General features: G+C 37.4%; 1 protein-coding gene across 1 annotated transcript in view; it reads left to right on the forward strand.

The window, feature by feature from the left end:
- The first annotated feature begins 2,680 nt into the window (after positions 1-2,680).
- DENND2B (DENN domain containing 2B) overlaps positions 2,681-23,312 on the forward strand; it is an 80,694-nt gene continuing 60,062 nt past the window's right edge. The window contains exon 1 of the mRNA XM_056554377.1: positions 2,681-2,781. Within this exon, the coding sequence (XP_056410352.1) occupies positions 2,702-2,781 (80 nt within the window). The 5' untranslated portion in view covers positions 2,681-2,701. The remainder of the gene's footprint in view (positions 2,782-23,312) is intronic.

A 23,312-nucleotide genomic window follows, 5' to 3' on the forward strand; every position in this document is an offset into this window, starting at 1 on the left:
CTATAATGTAATGTTAAATAAACTATAATGTAAAAATGTTATGTATAATGTAATGTAATCTATAATGTAATGTAATCTATAATGTAATGTATGTAATCTAATAATATAAGTAATGTAATCTATAATGTAATGTTATGTTATGTATAATGTAATCGTAATGTAATCTATAATGTAATGTTAATCTATAATGTAATGTTTATCTATAATGTAATGTTATCTATAATGTAATGTTATGTATAATGTAATGTAATCTATAATGTAATGTTATATATAATGTAATATTATCTATAATGTAATGTAATCTATAATGTATGTTATGTTATGTAATGTAAATGTATAATGTAATGTAATCTATAATGTAATGTTATTATAATGTAAGTTATCTATAATGTAATGTTATCTAGTAATGTAATGTTATGTATAATGTAATGTAATCTATAATGTAATGTTATATATAATGTAATGTTATCTATAATGTAATGTAATCTATATGTAATGTTATTATAATGTATGTAATGTAATCTATAATGTAATTGTTATGTATAATGTAATGTAATCTATAATGTAATGTTTATTATGTAATGTAATGTTATCTATAATGTAATGTAATCTATAATGTGTTAATGTAATGTAATCTATAATGTAATGTTATATATAATGTAATGTTATGTAAGTATGTAATCTATAATGTAATGTAATCTATAAGTGTAATGTAATTATATATAATGTAATGTTATATATAATGTAATGTTATGTAATGTAATGTAATCTATAATGTAATGTATATCTATAATGTGTAATGTAATGTAATCTATAATGTAATTTTATATACGTAATTGTTATCTATAATGTAATGTTATCTATAATGTAATGTTATATATAATGTAATGTAATCTATAATGTAATGTTATGTATAATGTAATGTAATCTATAATGTAATGTTATATATAATGTAATGTTATCTATAATGTAATGTTATCTATAATGTAATGTTATGTAATGTAATGTAATCTATAATGTAATGTAATCTATAATGTAATGTTATGTATAATGTAATGTAATCTATAATGTAATGTTATATATAATGTAATGTTATCTATAATGTAATGTTATGTATAATGTAATGTAATCTATAATGTAATGTTATGTATAATGTAATGTAATCTATAATGTAATGTTATGTATAATGTAATGTTATATATAATGTAATGATATCTATAATGTAATGTTTCTATAATGTAATGTAATGTATATATAATGTTATGTAATGTAATGTAATCTATAATGTAATGTTATGTATAATGTAATGTTATGTATAATGTAATGTTATGTATAATGTGTAATGAAATGTAATCTATAATGTAATGTTATGTATCTATAATGTAATGTTATTTATAAGTTATGTAATCTATAATGTAATGTTATGTATAATGTTATGTAATCTATAATGTAATTTTATGTATAATGTAATGTTATCTATAATGTAATGTTATGTATAATGTAATGTTATCTATAATGTAATGTTATCTATAATGTAATGTTATCTATAATGTAATGTTATCTATAATGTAATGTTATGTATAATGAATGTATCTATAATGTAATGTTATGTATAATGTAATGTTATCTATAATGTAATGTTATGTATAATGTAATGTAATCTATAATATAATGTAATGTTATCTATAATGTAATGTTATGTAATCTATAATGTAATGTTATGTATAATGTAATGTTATCTATAATGTAATGTTATCTATAATGTAATGTTATGTTATGTAATGTAATGTAATCTATAATGTAAGGTTATCTATAATGTAATGTTATCTATAATGTAATGTTATCTATAATGTAATGTTATGTATAATGTTATGTAATCTATAATGTAATGTATCTTATAATGTAATGTTATCTATAATGTAATGTTATCTATAATGTGTAATGTTATGTAATCTATAATGTAATGTTGTTATCTATAATGTAATTTTATTTATAATGTTATGTAATCTATAATGTAATGTTATGTATATGTAATGTAATCTATAATGTAAATGTTATGTATAATGTAATGTAATGTAATCTATAATGTAATGTAATCTATAATGTAATGTTATATATAATGTAATGTTATCTATAATGTAATGTTATGTATAATGTAATGTAATCTATAATGTAATGTTATGTATAATGTAATGTAATGTATAATGTAATGTTATGTATAATGTAATGTTATCTATAATGTAATGTAATCTATAATGTAATGTTATGTATAATGTGTAATGTTATGTAATCTATAATGTAATGTTATGTATAATGTAATGTAATCTATAATGTAATGTTATGTATAATGTGTAATGTTATGTAATCTATAATGTAATGTAATCTATAATGTAATGTTATCTATAATGTAATGTTATCTATAATGTAATGTAATGTATAATGTAATGTTATGTATATGTAATGTTATCTATAATGTAATGTAATCTATAATGTAATGTTATGTATAATGTGTAATGTTATGTAATCTATAATGTAATGTTATGTATAATGTAATGTAATCTATAATGTAATGTTATGTATAATGTGTAATGTTATGTAATCTATAATATAATTGTAATCTATAATGTTATGTAATGTGAACAGCGTCTAATTCACTTGCTTTTGTTTTCATCGCAGGTACATAGGTCCACAAAGGGCAGCGATGACCATGACCGCCAACAAAAACGCAGCCATCCCTCAAACTGCTGGCGGCTGTAGGATCCCGCGGGATACTCTGGAACGGTAAGGACAACATCTATTTAATGAAGAGGATGAGCTGGAGAAGATGCTAAATCTTTGGTGTACAGAACAACAACCCCATAGATCAGTGTTCTCCATACTGTGTTTCTCCATCTGTTGCAAAACTACAACTCCTGTTGTGCAGTGACCAATCTGTGACTCTATAGCTCAGTGGTCTCTAAAGTGTGGACCTCCCAGATGTTGCAGAACTGCAACTCCCAGCATGCATGCAAAGTCGGTAATTTTAGGCTCTAGCTGTTGCAATACTACAATTCCCATAATGCCCTGATCAACCTGTGATTCTCCAGCTGTTGCAAAACTACAACTCCCATAATGCCCTAACAAACTTTTGACTCCCTAGCTGTCGCAGAACTACAATTCCCATTATGCCCTGACTAGCTGTTGCAAAATTACATCTCCCATCATACACTAACCTAACCTGTGGCTCACTAGCTGTTGCAAACCTCCAACTCCCAACATGCCCATTCAGCTGTCAGTGCATGATGAGATTTGTAGTTTAGAAACAACTGGAGAGCCACAGGTTGGTGAACACTGCATTAGATATTTGGCCATGGACTGCGGTGGGTGGCCTTTGAGTCCCTGGGCTATAGAGCTTGCACTTTGTCTGGACCCTCCTCTTCCGTGTTCTGTAATTGGCCTCTTTTATACAACTATCCCCTGTATATCAGATGTCTCCTCTGCAGCATACTTTCCCTATGAAGAAATTTATGTTAAAAACATCTGATGACCTGGCGCCGGTCCAGGAAGCGTTCCACATGTCTCACTGCATTTTATACGGTAAATCAAGGCAGGGACAGCCATGTCTACTAAGCAGTACTGCCGGGCATGTCTGTTATAGCATTCCATGCTGTCTGCATTGTGTGAGTCAGAGGGATCTGTCATGTCTTTAGGCTGGAGGTGACACATGTCAGGACTGTGAGGAGGGAAACGGTATAGCCTGCTATAGAACCTTACCGTATTTCTATAGATCCTAAATATGGCACCATAGTTTGCTATAGAACCATACTGTATCCCCATTGATTCTAAATATGATCTATAGCCTTCTATAGGACCATACTGTATCTCCACAGATCCTGAATGACCCCATAGACTGCTATAGGACCATAATGTATCTCAACAGATCCTGAATGACCCCATAGACTGCTATAGGACCATAATGTATCTCCACAGATCCTGAATTACCCCATAACTTTCTATAGGACCATAATGTATCTCCACAGATCCTGAATGATCCCATAACTTTCTATAGGACCATAATGTATCTCCATTGATTCTAAATATGATCTATAGCCTTCTATAGGACCATAATGTATCACCACAGATCCTGAATGACTCCATAACCTTCTATAGGACCATAATGTATCTCCACAGATCCTGAATGACTCCATAACTTTCTATAGGACCATAATTTATCTCAACAAATCCTGAATGACTCCATTACCTTCTATAGGACCATAATGTATCTCCACAGATCCTGACTGACCCCATAGACTGCTATAGGACCGTACTGTATCTCCACAGATCCTGAATGACTCAATAACCTTCTATAGGATCATAATGTATCTCCACAGATCCTGAATGACTCCATAACATTCTATAGGACCATACTGTATTTCCACAGATCCTGAATGACTCCATTACCTTCTATAGGACCATAATGTATCTCCACAGATCCTGAATTACCCCATAACCTTCTATATGACCATAATGTATCTCCACAGATCCTGAATGACTCCATTACCTTCTATAGGACCATAATGTATCTCCACAGATCCTGAATGACCCCATAACCTTCTATAGGATCATAATGTATCTCCACAGATCCTGAATGACTCCATAACCTTCTATAGGATCATAATGTATCTCCACAGATCCTGAATGACTCCATTACCTTCTATAGAACCATACTGTATCTCCATTGATTCTAAATATGATCTATGGCCTTCTATAGGACCATAATGTATCTCCACAGATCCTGAATGACCCCATAACTTTCTATAGGACCATAATGTATCTCCACAGATCCTGAATGACCCCATAGACTGCTATAGGACCATAATGTATCTCCACAAATCCTGAATGACCCCATAGACTTCTATAGGACCATAATGTATCTCCACAGATCCTGAATGACCCCATAGACTTCTATAGGACCATAATGTATCTCCACAGATCCTGAATGACCCCATAGACTTCTATAGGACCATAATGTATCTCCACAGATCCTGAATGACTCCATAACTTTCTATAGGACCATAATGTATCTCCACTTATCCGGAATGACTCCATAGACTGGGGACCATACTGTATTTCCACATATAGGAATGGGTTGATAGTGAACATGGTGTCGCAGTATCACACATCACTGTCTTAGATACTTGGAGCCGCCTTTCCCCTGGCGATTATGACATTCTCTGACACATTGGGTTGAGTCACCTGTGGTCTCTCTGCTGTCAGCACTCTCTTCGTCCTGAATGACAGCTCTCGGAAGGCTGCGGCTCGTATCTGCTGAGCAGGAAGCCTTTGTAGACATAACTATAGGGCAGAACAATGGTGCACGCTGAGCTCAGTATCCAGGGAGCAGAGATACTGCCTGTAATACAGTGACCCTCATCCCTGCCCAGTGCCATGAAGTCTCTGTAGAGGAGTCAGTGTCACCCAGGCTGTGAAAGTCACAGAAAACTGACCATATATTCCTAAAACATTAGGCTACAAGGGCGATCCCAGCCAACAAAGCAAATCAGCGTCATCTCAATGAGCACAGGCCCGACCGCTATCCTGACCATGTCCGGGCATCTGCCCTTAAGGGGTACTCCAGAGATAAAATAAGATTTTCAAGTCAACTGGTGCCAGAAAATGTAATGGAGTTGTATGTTACTTCTAGTTAAAAACCTGAATCTTTCCAGTACTTATCAGCTGCTGTATGACCTGGAGAAAGGCATATAGTTTTCAAGTACTTTTCAGCTGCTGTATGCGCTGGAGGAAGTCATTTAGTATTTCCAGTACTTATCAGCTGCTGTATGTCCTGGAGGAGTCATGTAGTCTTTCCAGTACTTATCAGCTGCTGAATGTCCTGGAGGAGTCATGTAGTCTTTCCAGTACGTATCAGCTGCTGTATGTCCTGGAGGAGTCATGTAGTCTTTCCAGTACTGATCAGCTGCTGTATGTCCTGGAGGAGTCATGTAGTCTTTCCAGTACTTATCAGCTGCTGAATGTCCTGGAGGAGTCATGTAGTCTTTCCAGTACGTATCAGCTGCTGTATGTCCTGGAGGAGTCATGTAGTCTTTCCAGTACTGATCAGCTGCTGTATGTCCTGGAGGAGTCATGTAGTCTTTCCAGTACTTATCAGCTGCTGTATGCCCTGGAGGAGTCATGTAGTCTTTCCTGTACTTATCAGCTGCTGTATGTCCTGGAGGAGTCATGTAGTCTTTCCAGTACTTATCAGCTGCTGTATGTCCTGGAGGAGTCATGTAGTCTTTCCTGTACTGATCAGCTGCTGTATGTCCTGGAGGAGTCATGTAGTCTTGCCAGTACTTATCAGCTGCTCTATGTACTGGAGGAAGTCATTTAGTCTTTCCGGTCAGAGATGTTGCTCTCTGCTGTCACCTCTGTCCATTTCAGGAACTGTCCAGAGCAGGAAATATTTGTTATGGGTATTTGCTCCTGCTCTGAACAGTTCCAGACACCACAGGCAGAGATGGCAGCAGAGAGCACAGTGTCTGAATGAAAAGACTACTTGACTTCCTCCAGGACATACAGCAGCTGATCAGTACTGGAAAGACTACATGACTTCCTCCAGGACATACAGCAGCTGATCAGTACTGGAAAGACTACATGACTCCTCCAGGACATACAGCAGCTGATCAGTACTGGAAAGACTACATGACTTCCTCCAGGACATACAGCAGCTGATAAGTACTGGAAAGACTACATGATTCCTCCAGGACATACAGCAGCTGATCAGTACTGGAAAGACTAAATGACTCCTCCAGGACATACAGCAGCTGATCAGTACTGAAAAGACTACATGACTCCTCCAGGACATACAGCAGCTAATGAGTACTGGAAAGACTACATGATTCCTCCAGGATATACAGCAGCTGATAAGTACTGGAAAGACTACATGACTTCCTCCAGGACATACAGCAGCTGATCAGTACTGGAAAGACTACATGACTTCCTCCAGGACATACAGCAGCTGATAAATACTGGAAAGACTACATGACTCCTCCCGGACATACAGCAGCTGATCAGTACTGGAAAGACTACATGACTCCTCCAGGACATACAGCAGCTGATCAGTACTGGAAAGACTACATGACTTCCTCCAGGACATACAGCAGCTGATAAGTACTGGAAAGACTACATGATTCCTCCAGGATATACAGCAGCCGATAAGTACTGGAAAGACTACATGACTTCCTCCAGGACATACAGCAGCTGATAAGTACTGGAAAGACTACATGACTCCTCCAGGACATACAGCAGCTGATCAGTACAGGAAAGACTACATGACTTCCTCCAGGACATACAGCAGCTGATAAGTACTGGAAAGACTACATGACTCCTCCAGAACATACAGCAGCTGATCAGTACAGGAAAGACTACATGACTTCCTCCAGGACATACAGCAGCTGATAAGTACTGGAAAGACTACATGACTCCTCCAGAACATACAGCAGCTGATCAGTACAGGAAAGACTACATGACTTCCTCCAGGACATACAGCAGCTGATAAGTACTGGAAAGACTACATGACTCCTCCATGATATACAGCAGCTGATAAGTACTGGAAAGACTACATGACTCCTCCAGAACATACAGCAGCTGATAAGTACTGGAAAGACTACATGACTCCTCCAGGACATACAGCAGCTGATAAGTACTGGGAAGACTACATGACTCCTCCAGGACATACAGCAGCTGATAAGTACTGGAAAGACTACATGACTCCTCCAGAACATACAGCAGCTGATAAGTACTGGAAAGACTACATGACTCCTCCAGGACATACAGCAGCTGATCAGTACTGGAAAGACTACATGACTCCTCCAGGGTATACAGCAGCTGATCAGTACTGGAAAGACTACATGACTCCTCCAGGATATACAGCAGCTGATAAGTACTGGAAAGACTACATGATTCCTCCAGGACATACAGCAGCTGATCAGTACTGGAAAGACTACATGACTCCTCCAGGATATACAGCAGCTGATAAGTACTGGAAAGACTACATGACTCCTCCAGGATATACAGCAGCTGATAAGTACTGGAAAGACTACATGACTTCCTCCAGGATATACAGCAGCTGATCAGTACTGGAAAGACTACATGACTTCCTCCAGGACATACAGCAGCTGATCAGTACTGGAAAGACTACATGACTTCCTCCAGGACATACAGCAGCTGATAAATACTGGAAAGACTACATGACTCCTCCCGGACATACAGCAGCTGATCAGTACTGGAAAGACTACATGACTCCTCCAGGACATACAGCAGCTGATCAGTACTGGAAAGACTACATGACTTCCTCCAGGACATACAGCAGCTGATAAGTACTGGAAAGACTACATGATTCCTCCAGGATATACAGCAGCCGATAAGTACTGGAAAGACTACATGACTTCCTCCAGGACATACAGCAGCTGATAAGTACTGGAAAGACTACATGACTCCTCCATGATATACAGCAGCTGATAAGTACTGGAAAGACTACATGACTCCTCCAGAACATACAGCAGCTGATAAGTACTGGAAAGACTACATGACTCCTCCAGGACATACAGCAGCTGATAAGTACTGGGAAGACTACATGACTCCTCCAGGACATACAGCAGCTGATAAGTACTGGAAAGACTACATGACTCCTCCAGAACATACAGCAGCTGATAAGTACTGGAAAGACTACATGACTCCTCCAGGACATACAGCAGCTGATCAGTACTGGAAAGACTACATGACTCCTCCAGGGTATACAGCAGCTGATCAGTACTGGAAAGACTACATGACTCCTCCAGGATATACAGCAGCTGATAAGTACTGGAAAGACTACATGATTCCTCCAGGACATACAGCAGCTGATCAGTACTGGAAAGACTACATGACTCCTCCAGGATATACAGCAGCTGATAAGTACTGGAAAGACTACATGACTCCTCCAGGATATACAGCAGCTGATAAGTACTGGAAAGACTACATGACTTCCTCCAGGATATACAGCAGCTGATCAGTACTGGAAAGACTACATGACTTCCTCCAGGATATACAGCAGCTGATAAGTACTGGGAAGACTACATGACTCCTCCAGGACATACAGCAGCTGATCAGTACTGGAAAGACTACATGACTCCTCCAGGACATACAGCAGCTGATCAGTGCCGGGAATGCATCCTGTCTCTTGCATCTTATGGATGGTCGTCTGTACATTAGGGATTATCTAAGCATTGTGGCCAAATAAGTTAATTCCTCCATAGCACCATGGCAGTCAATAGGACAATGCACCATTCACTTGGGTCGGCTGTCTGGGCATGCTGGAAGTTGTAGTTTTGCAACATCTAGAGGGCCACAGTTTGGAGACCACTGATCTGCAGGAACAGGACTGTAAGTTCTTCGCAGTCCCCAGATCCTAATCCTATAGACATCTCCGGGGTGAGGCAGAACGGGGCTGTTCAGAGTCTCCATCTAATGTGCGCTGATCCTGTCCACATGGGCCTATATTCCTGCAGAACGATTGCACCTGGGTAGTCAGGACGAGGACCCCAAAGTGTCAGATTACAGGACTATAGAGATAGTGACAGACCGGTCAGCTCCTGTGTAGACGTTCATTCTACCTTTCCCCCGCTCCCGCCCCAGACTGTGGTAATCGGCGCCGTAACTTAAGCCGTCCTGTTTGATTCTCCTTTTAGAGAACCTGTGATTCTTCCGTGAACTCGCTGAATCACCTTATGTAAATGTGCGCGGCTCTCGTAGCCTCCGGGGACGTCAGGTTGTGAAACGCGTTAATCCCATTCATCATGTTTGTGGTGTTTCTTGCATTACATGAAGCCTTTTCTCAGCCTGACAAATTATCGTGTCATTAGGCCTCGCCACAATCGTCTGCTCGCCGCCATTCTGCTCCACAATTACTTTCCTCTCCTGTCCTGAGGCGAAATCATTTGGAACAGGAATTTGTATATGAAATGAATGGAGCGTTCTTAAAGGGCCCCGCCATAATACAGGGGTGCACCTGCAATACACAGCTGTTTATAAAATTGGGGGTATTTTACCTTCTTGGTTTGCCACCTATGTCAACTAATACACAAAAATGTCCGCTGCACATGTGTCCTAGAGTTATGACAGAATCCAAACAAATTCTGTAGAAGCTTCAAGCTATGTATCCTCACACTGACAACCCTAACCCTGACTCTGTGCTGCTGTGGACCCTGCTCCCTCCACCACATAACTAGGTTGCCTCAAGCTGTTGCAAAACTACAACTCCCAGCATGCCCGGACAGCCAATGGCTGTCCGGGCTTGCAGGGAGTTGTAGTTTTGCAACAGCTGGAGGCACCCTGGTTGGGCAACACTGTCTTAGATCATTGTCTCTCAACTTGTGGCTTTTTAGCTAGTGCAAAACCACAACTCGCAGCATGCCCCGACGGACTACACCTAGAGAGCACTGTCAGCTTTCAGACTACAACTCCCAGCATGCTCCAACAGCCTTCAGAACTGCAACACCTAGAGAGCACTGTCAGCCTGCCAAACTACAACTCCCAACATGCCCCGACAGCCTTCAGAATGCAACACCTAGAGGGCACTGTCAGCTTGCCGGACTACAACTTCCAGCATGCCCCGACAGCCTTCAGAATGCAACACCTAGAGGGCACTGTCAGCTTGCCGGACTACAACTTCCAGCATGCCCCGACAGCCTTCAGAATGCAACACCTAGAGGGCACTTTCAGCCTGCCAAACTACAACTCCCAACATGTCCCGACAGCCTTCAGAACTACAACACCTAGAGAGCACTGTCAGCCTGCCAGACTACAACTCCCAGCATGCCCCAACAGCCTTCAGAACTGCAACACCTAGAGAGCACTGTCAGCCTGCCAAACTACAACTCCCAACATGTCCCGACAGCCTTCAGAATTACAACACCTAGAGAGCACTGTCAGCCTGCCAAACTACAACTCCCAGCATGCCCCAACAGCCTTCAGAACTACAACACCTAGAGAGAATTGTCAGCCTGCCAAACTACAACTCCCAGCATGTCCCAATAGCCTGCAATACTACAACACCTAGAGAGCACTGTCAGCCTGCCAAACTACAACTCCCAGCATGCCCCAACAGCCTGCAATACTACAACTCCCAGCATGCCCCGACAGCCTTCAGAACTACAACACATAAAGAGCACGGTCAGCCTGCCAAACTACAACTCCCAACATGTCCCGACAGCCTTCAGAACTACAACACCTAGAGAGCACTGTCAGCCTGCCAAACTACAACTCCCAACATGTCCCGACAGCCTTCAGAATTACAACACCTAGAGCGCACTGTCAGCCTGCCGGACTACAACTCCCAGCATGCCCCAACAGCCTTCAGAACTACAACACCTAGAGAGCACTGTCAGCCTGCCAAACTACAACTCCCAGCATGTCCCAACAGCCTGCAATACTACAACACCTAGAGAGCACTGTCAGCCTGCCAAACTACAACTCCCAGCATGCCCCAACAGCCTGCAATACTACAACTCCCAGCATGCCCCGACAGCCTTCAGAACTATAACACATAGAGAGCACGGTCAGCCTGCCAAACTACAACTCCCAACATCTCCCAACAGCCTTCAGAACTACAACACCTAGAGAGCACTGTCAGCCTGCCAGACTACAACTCCCAGCATGTCCCAACAGCCTTCAGAACTACAACACCTAGAGAGCACTGTCAGCTTCCAAACTACAACTCCCAGCATGCCCCAACAGTCTACAAAACTACAACATCTAGAGAGCACTGTCAGCCTGCCAAACTACAACTCCCAACATCTCCCAACAGCCTTCAGACCTACAACACCTAGAGAGCACTGTCAGCCTGCCAAACTACAACTCCCAGCATGCCCCAACAGCCTTCAGAACTACAACACCTAGAGAGCACTGTCAGCCTGCCAAACTACAACTCCCAGCATGTCCCAACAGCCTTCAGAACTACAACACCTAGAGAGCACTGTCAGCCTGCCGGACTACAACTCCCAGCATGTCCCAACAGCCTTCAGAACTACAACACCTAGAGAGCACTGTCAGCCTGCCAAACTACAACTCCCAGCATTGCCAAGAAGTGTATGTGACAGTGATCAAGGAGGTCATTGTCCCCCAACCTGTGGCTCTACAGCAAAATGAACAGCTCCCATCATGTTTAAGTTTGTAGTTTTTGCAGTAGCCTGGAAGCCACAGGTTGGTCGGGTCATGATGGGAGTTGTAGTTTTTCAATACCTGCAATATAATGTAATATAACAGTGTCAGATGCTAGATTAGCAGACTGTCCTAGAAAAGTCTAAAATCCTGAGGACGTGGTCACATGTGGTGGGAATTCCGCAATCATTTAGGCCTCATTCACATGGCGAATATTGGCGCTGATTTTAGTGCATAATCTGCTCCGAACTTTACACCAAGCTGTAATAGGAATCTGTAACATAGTATAAATGGAGAAATGGCTCGTCAGGAAGATCATACAATATACAGTGATCCCTCAACTACAATGGCCTCAACATACAATAGTTTCAGCATACAATGGTCTTTTCTGTTATTTTCTGGACCATTGTAACTTGAAACAAGACTCAACATACAATGTACAGACAGTCCAGCCCTGCGAAACGTGTCAATGGCTGGAAGAAGCGACCAATCAGAATGGGCATTTCACTAGTAAAACCCCGGTATTACTGCAGCGTATGCACTGAATTCCTGTCTGGTAGCGCCCCCTACAGTACAGGGAGGTATTACATGTTCTGTACTACTCTTAACCTATGACACGGTTAGCTGCTCCTATGGACACCAGGTGAGGGCGGCTCCGTGTTACTTTTTTTGGACAATGTGTTCTGTACAGGACTCTGAAGAGGCTCCTGTCCTCTACATAGACAGTGATTACAGCCCCAGCAGATCGTTATTACTTTTATATGTAACGACTTGCTTTATCTGTATTAGTTATCTACTTGGTTTGGTTTAATCCTCACTTTTTCCTATTTTTGGATGACATTTCGGTGGCTTCAGAACCAATTACCAGGCGCCTCAACATACAATGGTCGTCCTGGAACCGATTAATATTGTAACGTGTAGTGTGACGTAATATAACAGTGTGACGTCATATAATATAACAGTGTGACGTAATATAACAGTGTGACGTCATATAATATAACAGTGTGACGTCATATAATATAACAGTGAGACGTCATATAATATAAGTGTGACGTCATATAATATAACAGTGTGATGTCATATAATATAACAGTGTGACGTCATATAATATAACAGTGTGACGTTATATAATATAACAGTGTGACATCATATAATATAACAGTGTGACGTCATATAATATAACAGTGTGACGTCATATAATATAACAGTGTGACGTAATATAATATAACAGTGTGACGTCATATAATATAACAGTGTGACGTCATATAATATAACAGTGTGACGTCATATAATATAACAGTGTGAGGTCATATAACATAACAGTGTGACGTCATATAATATAACAGTGTGACGTCATATAAGTGTGATGTCATATAATATAACAGTGTGAGGTCATATAATATAAGTGTGATGTCATATAATATAACAGTGTGACGTCATATAATATAACAGTGTGACGTCATATAATATAACAGTGTGAGGTCATATAACATAACAGTGTGACGTCATATAATATAAGTGTGATGTCATATAATATAACAGTGTGACGTCATATAATATAACAGTGTGACGTCATATAATATAACAGTGTGACGTCATATAATATAACAATGTTACGTCATATAATATAACAGTGTGACGTCATATAACATAACAGTGTGACGTCATATAATATAACAATGTGACGTCATATAATATAACAGTGTGATGTCGTATAATATAACAGTGTGACGTCATATAATATAACAGTGTGACGTCATATAATATAACAGTGTGATGTCATATAATATAAGTGTGACGTCATATAATATAAGTGTGATGTCATATAATATAACAGTGTGACGTCATATAATATAACAGTGTGACGTCATATAATATAACAGTGTGACGTCATATAATATAACAGTGTGACGTCATATAATATAACAGTGTGACATCATATAATATAACAGTGTGACGTCATATAATATAACAGTGTGACGTCATATAATATAACAGTGTGACATCATATAATATAACAGTGTGACGTCATATAATATAACAATGTGATGTCGTATAATATAACAGTGTGATGTCGTATAATATAACAGTGTGACGTCATATAATATAACAGTGTGATGTCATATAATATAAGTGTGATGTCATATAATAGAACAGTGTGACGTCATATAATATAAGTGTGATGTCATATAATATAAGTGTGATGTCATATAATATAACAGTGTGACGTCATATAATATAACAGTGTGACATCATATAAGTGTGACGTCATATAATATAACAGTGTGACGTCATATAATATAACAGTGTGACGTCATATAATATAACAGTGTGACGTCATATAATATAACAGTGTGACGTCATATAATATAACAGTGTGACGTCATATAATATAACAGTGTGACGTCATATAATATAACAGTGTGACGTCATATAATATAACAGTGTGACGTCATATAACATAACAGTGTGACGTCATATAACATAACAGTGTGACGTCATATAACATAACAGTGTGACGTCATATAACATAACAGTGTGACGTCATATAACATAACAGTGTGACGTCATATAACATAACAGTGTGACGTCATATAACATAACAGTGTGACGTCATATAATATAACAGTGTGACGTCATATAATATAACAGTGTGACGTCATATAATATAACAGTGTGACGTCATATAATATAACAGTGTGACGTCATATAATATAACAGTGTGAGGTCATATAACATAACAGTGTGACGTCATATAATATAAGTGTGATGTCATATAATATAACAGTGTGAGGTCATATAATATAACAGTGTGAGGTCATATAATATAAGTGTGATGTCATATAATATAACAGTGTGACGTCATATAATATAACAGTGTGACGTCATATAATATAACAGTGTGACGTCATATAATATAACAGTGTGACGTCATATAATAGAACAGTGTGACGTCATATAATATAACAGTGTGACGTCATATAATATAACAGTGTGACGTCATATAATATAACAGTGTGACGTCATATAATATAACAGTGTGACGTCATATAATATAACAGTGTGACGTCATATAATATAACAGTGTGACGTCATATAATATAAGTGTGATGTCATATAATATAACAGTGTGACGTCATATAATATAACAGTGTGATGTCATATAATATAACAGTGTGACGTCATATAATATAACAGTGTGACGTCATATAATATAACAGTGTGACGTCATATAATATAACAGTGTGACGTCATATAATATAACAGTGTGACGTCATATAATATAACAGTGTGACGTCATATAATATAACAGTGTGACGTCATATAATATAAGTGTGATGTCATATAATATAACAGTGTGACGTCATATAATATAACAGTGTGATGTCATATAATATAACAGTGTGACGTCATATAATATAACAATGTGACGTCATATAATATAACAGTGTGATGTCGTATAATATAACAGTGTGACGTCATATAATATAACAATGTGACGTCATATAATATAACAGTGTGACGTCATATAATATAACAGTGTGACGTCATATAATATAACAATGTGACGTCATATAATATAACAGTGTGACGTCATATAATATAACAGTGTGACGTCATATAATATAACAGTGTGATGTCGTATAATATAACAGTGTGACGTCATATAATATAACAGTGTGACGTCATATAATATAACAGTGTGACGTCATATAATATAACAATGTGATGTCGTATAATATAACAGTGTGACGTCATATAATATAACAGTGTGACGTCGTATAATATAACAGTGTGATGTCGTATAATATAACAGTGTGACGTCATATAATATAACAGTGTGATGTCATATAATATAAGTGTGATGTCATATAATAGAACAGTGTGACGTCATATAATATAAGTGTGATGTCATATAATATAAGTGTGATGTCATATAATATAACAGTGTGATGTCATATAATATAAGTGTGATGTCATATAATATAAGTGTGATGTCATATAATATAACAGTGTGACGTCATATAATATAACAGTGTGACGTCATATAATATAACAGTGTGACGTCATATAATATAACAGTGTGACGTCATATAATATAACAGTGTGACATCATATAATAGAACAGTGTGACGTCATATAATATAACAGTGTGACATCATATAAGTGTGACGTCATATAATATAACAGTGTGACGTCATATAATATAACAGTGTGACATCATATAAGTGTGACTTCATATAATATAACAGTGTGACGTCATATAATATAACAGTGTGACGTCATATAATATTACAGTGTGACGTCATATAATATAACAGTGTGACGTCATATAATATAACAGTGTGACGTCATATAATATAACAGTGTGACGTCATATAATATAACAGTGTGACGTCATATAATATAACAGTGTGACGTCATATAATATAACAGTGTGACGTCATATAATATAACAGTGTGACGTCATATAATATAACAGTGTGACGTCATATAATATAACAGTGTGACGTCATATAATATAACAGTGTGACGTCATATAATATAACAGTGTGACATCATATAAGTGTGACGTCATATAATATAACAGTGTGACATCATATAAGTGTGACGTCATATAATATAACAGTGTGACGTCATATAATATAACAGTGTGACGTCATATAATATAACAGTGTGACATCATATAAGTGTGAAGTCATATAATATAACAGTGTGACGTCATATAATATAACAGTGTGACGTCATATAATATAACAGTGTGACGTCATATAATATAACAGTGTGACGTCATATAATATAACAGTGTGACGTCATATAATATAACAGTGTGACGTCATATAATATAACAGTGTGACTTCATATAATATAACAGTGTGACGTCATATAATATAACAGTGTGACGTCATATAATATAACAGTGTGACGTCATATAATATAACAGTGTGACGTCATATAATATAACAGTGTGACGTCATATAATATAACAGTGTGACGTCATATAATATAACAGTGTGACGTCATATAATATAACAGTGTGACGTCATATAATATAACAGTGTGACGTCATATAATAGAACAGTGTGACGTCATATAATATAACAGTGTGACGTCATATAATATAACAGTGTGACGTCATATAATATAACAGTGTGACGTCATATAATATAACAGTGTGACGTCATATAATATAACAGTGTGACGTCATATAATATAAGTGTGATGTCATATAATATAACAGTGTGACGTCATATAATATAACAGTGTGACGTCATATAATATAACAGTGTGACGTCGTATAATATAACAGTGTGACGTCATATAATATAACAGTGTGACGTCGTATAATATAACAGTGTGACGTCATATAATATAACAGTGTGACGTCATATAATATAACAGTGTGACGTCATATAATATAACAATGTGACGTCATATAATATAACAGTGTGACGTCATATAATATAACAGTGTGATGTCGTATAATATAACAGTGTGACGTCATATAATATAACAGTGTGACGTCATATAATATAACAGTGTGACGTCATATAATATAACAATGTGATGTCGTATAATATAACAGTGTGACGTCATATAATATAACAGTGTGACGTCGTATAATATAACAGTGTGACGTCGTATAATATAACAGTGTGACGTCATATAATATAACAGTGTGATGTCATATAATATAAGTGTGATGTCATATAATAGAACAGTGTGACGTCATATAATATAAGTGTGATGTCATATAATATAAGTGTGATGTCATATAATATAAGTGTGACGTCATATAATATAACAGTGTGACGTCATATAATATAACAGTGTGATGTCATATAATATAAGTGTGATGTCATATAATATAAGTGTGATGTCATATAATATAACAGTGTGACGTCATATAATATAACAGTGTGACGTCATATAATATAACAGTGTGACGTCATATAATATAACAGTGTGACGTCATATAATATAACAGTGTGACATCATATAAGTGTGACTTCATATAATATAACAGTGTGACGTCATATAATATAACAGTGTGACGTCATATAATATTACAGTGTGACGTCATATAATATAACAGTGTGACGTCATATAATATAACAGTGTGACGTCATATAATATAACAGTGTGACGTCATATAATATAACAGTGTGACGTCATATAATATAACAGTGTGACGTCATATAATATAACAGTGTGACGTCATATAATATAACAGTGTGACGTCATATAATATAACAGTGTGACGTCATATAATATAACAGTGTGACGTCATATAATATAACAGTGTGACGTCATATAATATAACAGTGTGACGTCATATAATATAACAGTGTGACGTCATATAATATAACAGTGTTACATCATATAAGTGTGACGTCATATAATATAACAGTGTGACGTCATATAATATAACAGTGTGACGTCATATAATATAACAGTGTGACGTCATATAATATAACAGTGTGACGTCATATAATATAACAGCGTGACGTCATATAATATAAGTGTGACGTCATATAATATAACAGTGTGACGTCATATAATATAACAGTGTGACATCATATAAGTGTGACGTCATATAATATAACAGTGTGACGTCATATAATATAACAGTGTGACGTCATATAATATAACAGTGTGACGTCATATAATATAACAGTGTGACGTCATATAATATAACAGTGTGACGTCATATAATATAACAGTGTGACATCATATAAGTGTGAAGTCATATAATATAACAGTGTGACGTCATATAATATAACAGTGTGACGTCATATAATATAACAGTGTGACGTCATATAATATAACAGTGTGACGTCATATAATATAACAGTGTGACGTCATATAATATAACAGTGTGACGTCATATAATATAACAGTGTGACTTCATATAATATAACAGTGTGACGTCATATAATATAACAGTGTGACGTCATATAATATAACAGTGTGACGTCATATAATATAACAGTGTGACGTCATATAATATAACAGTGTGACGTCATATAATATAACAGTGTGACGTCATATAATATAACAGTGTGACGTCATATAATATAACAGTGTGACGTCATATAATATAACAGTGTGACGTCATATAATATAACAGTGTGACGTCATATAATATAACAGTGTGACGTCATATAATATAACAGTGTGACGTCATATAATATAACAGTGTGACGTCATATAATATAACAGTGTGACGTCATATAATATAACAGTGTGACGTCATATAATATAACAGTGTGACATCATATAAGTGTGACGTCCTATAATATAACAGTGTGACGTCATATAATATAACAGTGTGACGTCATATAATATAACAGTGTGACGTCATATAATATAACAGTGTGACGTCATATAATATAACAGTGTGACGTCATATAATATAACAGTGTGACGTAATATAATATAACAGTGTGACATCATATAAGTGTGACGTCATATAATATAACAGTGTGACGTCATATAATATAACAGTGTGACGTCATATAATATAACAGTGTGACGTCATATAATATAACAGTGTGACGTCCTATAATATAACAGTGTGACGTCATATAATATAAGTGTGACGTCATATAATATAACAGTGTGACGTAATATAATATAACAGTGTGACATCATATAAGTGTGACGTCATATAATATAACAGTGTGACGTCATATAATATAACAGTGTGACGTCATATAATATAACAGTGTGACGTCATATAATATAACAGTGTGACGTCATATAATATAACAGTGTGACGTCATATAATATAACAGTGTGACGTCATATAATATAACAGTGTGACGTCATATAATATAACAGTGTGACGTCATATAACATAACAGTGTGACGTCATATAACATAACAGTGTGACATCATATAACATAACAGTGTGACGTCATATAACATAACAGTGTGACGTCATATAACATAACAGTGTGACGTCATATAACATAACAGTGTGACGTCATATAATATAACAGTGTGACGTCATATAACATAACAGTGTGACGTCATATAATATAACAGTGTGACGTCATATAATATAACAGTGTGACGTCATATAATATAACAGTGTGACGTCATATAATATAACAGTGTGACGTCATATAATATAACAGTGTGACGTCATATAATATAACAGTGTGACGTCATATAATATAACAGTGTGACGTCATATAATATAACAGTGTGACGTCATATAATATAACAGTGTGACGTCATATAATATAACAGTGTGACGTCATATAATATAACAGTGTGACGTCATATAATATAACAGTGTGACGTCATATAATATAACAGTGTGACGTCATATAATATAACAGTGTGACGTCATATAATATAACAGTGTGACGTCATATAATATAACAGTGTGACGTCATATAATATAACAGTGTGACGTCATATAATATAACAGTGTGACGTCATATAATATAACAGTGTGACGTCATATAATATAACAGTGTGACGTCATATAATATAACAGTGTGACGTCATATAATATAACAGTGTGACGTCATATAACATAACAGTGTGACGTCATATAACATAACAGTGTGACGTCATATAATATAAGTGTGACGTCATATAATATAACAGTGTGACGTCATATAATATAACAGTGTGACGTCATATAATATAACAGTGTGACGTCATATAATATAACAGTGTGACGTCATATAATATAACAGTGTGACGTCATATAATATAACAGTGTGACGTCATATAATATAACAGTGTGACGTCATATAATATAACAGTGTGACGTCATATAATATAACAGTGTGACGTCATATAATATAACAGTGTGACGTCATATAATATAACAGTGTGACGTCATATAATATAACAGTGTGACGTCATATAATATAACAGTGTGACGTCATATAATATAACAGTGTGACGTCGTATAATATAACAGTGTGACGTCGTATAATATAACAGTGTGATGTCGTATAATATAACAGTGTGATGTCATATAATATAACAGTGTAATGTCATATAATATAACAGTGTTTCCTCCATCCTTCTCCCTGGTACCAGCAGGGGTTAATCTCTTCAGCTCTCACCATTGTACATAGTAATCCGCCCTTTGGCATGCTGGGTACTTTCTGAGATGTCAGGTGAGCTGGGCGCAGGGCACACCCATAGGTGCTGTGTACAGGTAACGGGGAGACAACACTGCAGAGATCTGGATCCCCCCGTGTCCCTGGGGTTGGTATATGCCAGGGTGATGGTTGCTGTCCGTAAGGTCAGTGCTGGGCGGAGGAGTCACATACAGATGTATGGGCGGGCGGGGGCATCCATCATATGTACAGGTGCAGCTTAAAACTCCCGAAGCTGGAACATCCCCCTAAAATTTGTTCTACCTCTTGTTTTTACACCCACAGGGGTCAACAAGAAGCGCTCAGCTGCCTGGCTGTGCAGTTCTGTCATTCAGGGCTCTGGAAAAGCAGAGTTACGACCTCTGATACAGAATAATAGGAAATGAAGAAGTAGAAATTTTTTTTTTTTTTTTACAAGACCCTGATGCTTTGCAGAAGGGAAGGTGTTCTACAGCTTCTATTATGGGGGTCTGCTGTACTCATTGGGGGATTGTGCCAGATCAAACACTTGTGCATGCAACCATGATGGAGGGCGACCAACTGTGCACCTCCAGATGTTGCCAAACTACAACTCCCAGCTTGTCCGGACAGCCGTTGGCTGTGCGGACATGCTGGGAGTTGTAGTTTGTCACCAGCTGGAGGTGTACATGCAACAACTGAGATTTTGTTAGACGCTGTTCACATCTGCGTTCTCTCTTCCGGTTTTCTGTTCCGTCGCAGGTGCACCTGCACGAACACATTGTAACAAACGTATCAGGAGGGGAGATAGATTTGTGCTGCTGATGTGTTGCATTCATGCAGTTGTTTCCTTTTACTGACAGCAAAGAAAGAACTTGTCACTTAAAGGGGTACTCCAAGAAAACAAAATGTAAGTTTTACAAGAATAGTTAGTTAATCAAAATCGTAAATTACTTCTATTTAAAAATCTAAAACCTTGAAAGTACTTATCAGCTGCTGTATGTCCTGGGGGAGTCATGTAGTCTTTCCAGTACTGATCAGCTGCTGTATGTCCTGGAGGAGTCATGTAGTCTTTCCAGTACTGATCAGCTGCTGTATGTTCTGGAGGAGTCATGTAGTCTTTCCAGTACTGATCAGCTGCTGTATGTCCTGGAGGAGTCATGTAGTCTTTCCAGTACTTATCAGCTGCTGTATGTCCTGGAGGGAGTCATGTAGTCTTTCCAGTACTGATCAGCTGCTGTATGTCCTGGAGGAATCATGTAGTCTTTCCAGTACTTATCAGCTGCTGTATGTCCTGGAGGGAGTCATGTAGTCTTTCCAGTACTTATCAGCTGCTGTATGTCCTGGAGGAATCATGTAGTCTTTCCAGTACTGATCAGCTGCTGTTTGTCCTGGAGGAGTCATGTAGTCTTTCCAGTACTGATCAGCTGCTGTATGTCCTGGTGGAAGTCATATAGTCTTTCCAGTACTGATCAGCTGCTGTATGTCCTGGAGGAGTCATGTTGTCTTTCCAGTACTGATCAGCTGCTGTATGTCCTGGAGGAAGTCATGTAGTCTTTCCAGTATTTATCATCTGCTGTATATCCTGGAGGAAGTCATGTATTCTTTCCAGTACTTATCAGCTGCTGTATGTTCTGAAGGAAGTCATGTAGTCTTTGCAGTCAGACACAGCACTCTTTGCTGCCACCTCTGTCTGTGTCAGGAAGTGTCCAGAGCACAAGCAACAGCACAGTTTCTAATATGGACAGAGGTGGCAAAAGAGAGCACAGTATATGACTGGAAAGACTACATGACTCCTCCAGGGTATACAGCAGTACATGACTCCTCCAGGGTATACAGCAGTACTGGAAAGACTACATGACTCCTCCAGGACATACAGCAGCTGATCAGTACTGGAAAGACTACATGACTCCTCCAGGACATACAGCAGCTGAAAAGTACTGGAAAGACTACATGACTCCTCCAGGACAAACAGCAGCTGATAAGTACTGGAAAGACTACATGACTCCCTCCAGGACATACAGCAGCTGATAAGTACTGGAAAGA

Source organism: Hyla sarda, unplaced genomic scaffold, assembly GCF_029499605.1.
Source record: "Hyla sarda isolate aHylSar1 unplaced genomic scaffold, aHylSar1.hap1 scaffold_69, whole genome shotgun sequence".
NCBI classification, from domain to species: Eukaryota; Metazoa; Chordata; class Amphibia; order Anura; family Hylidae; genus Hyla; species Hyla sarda.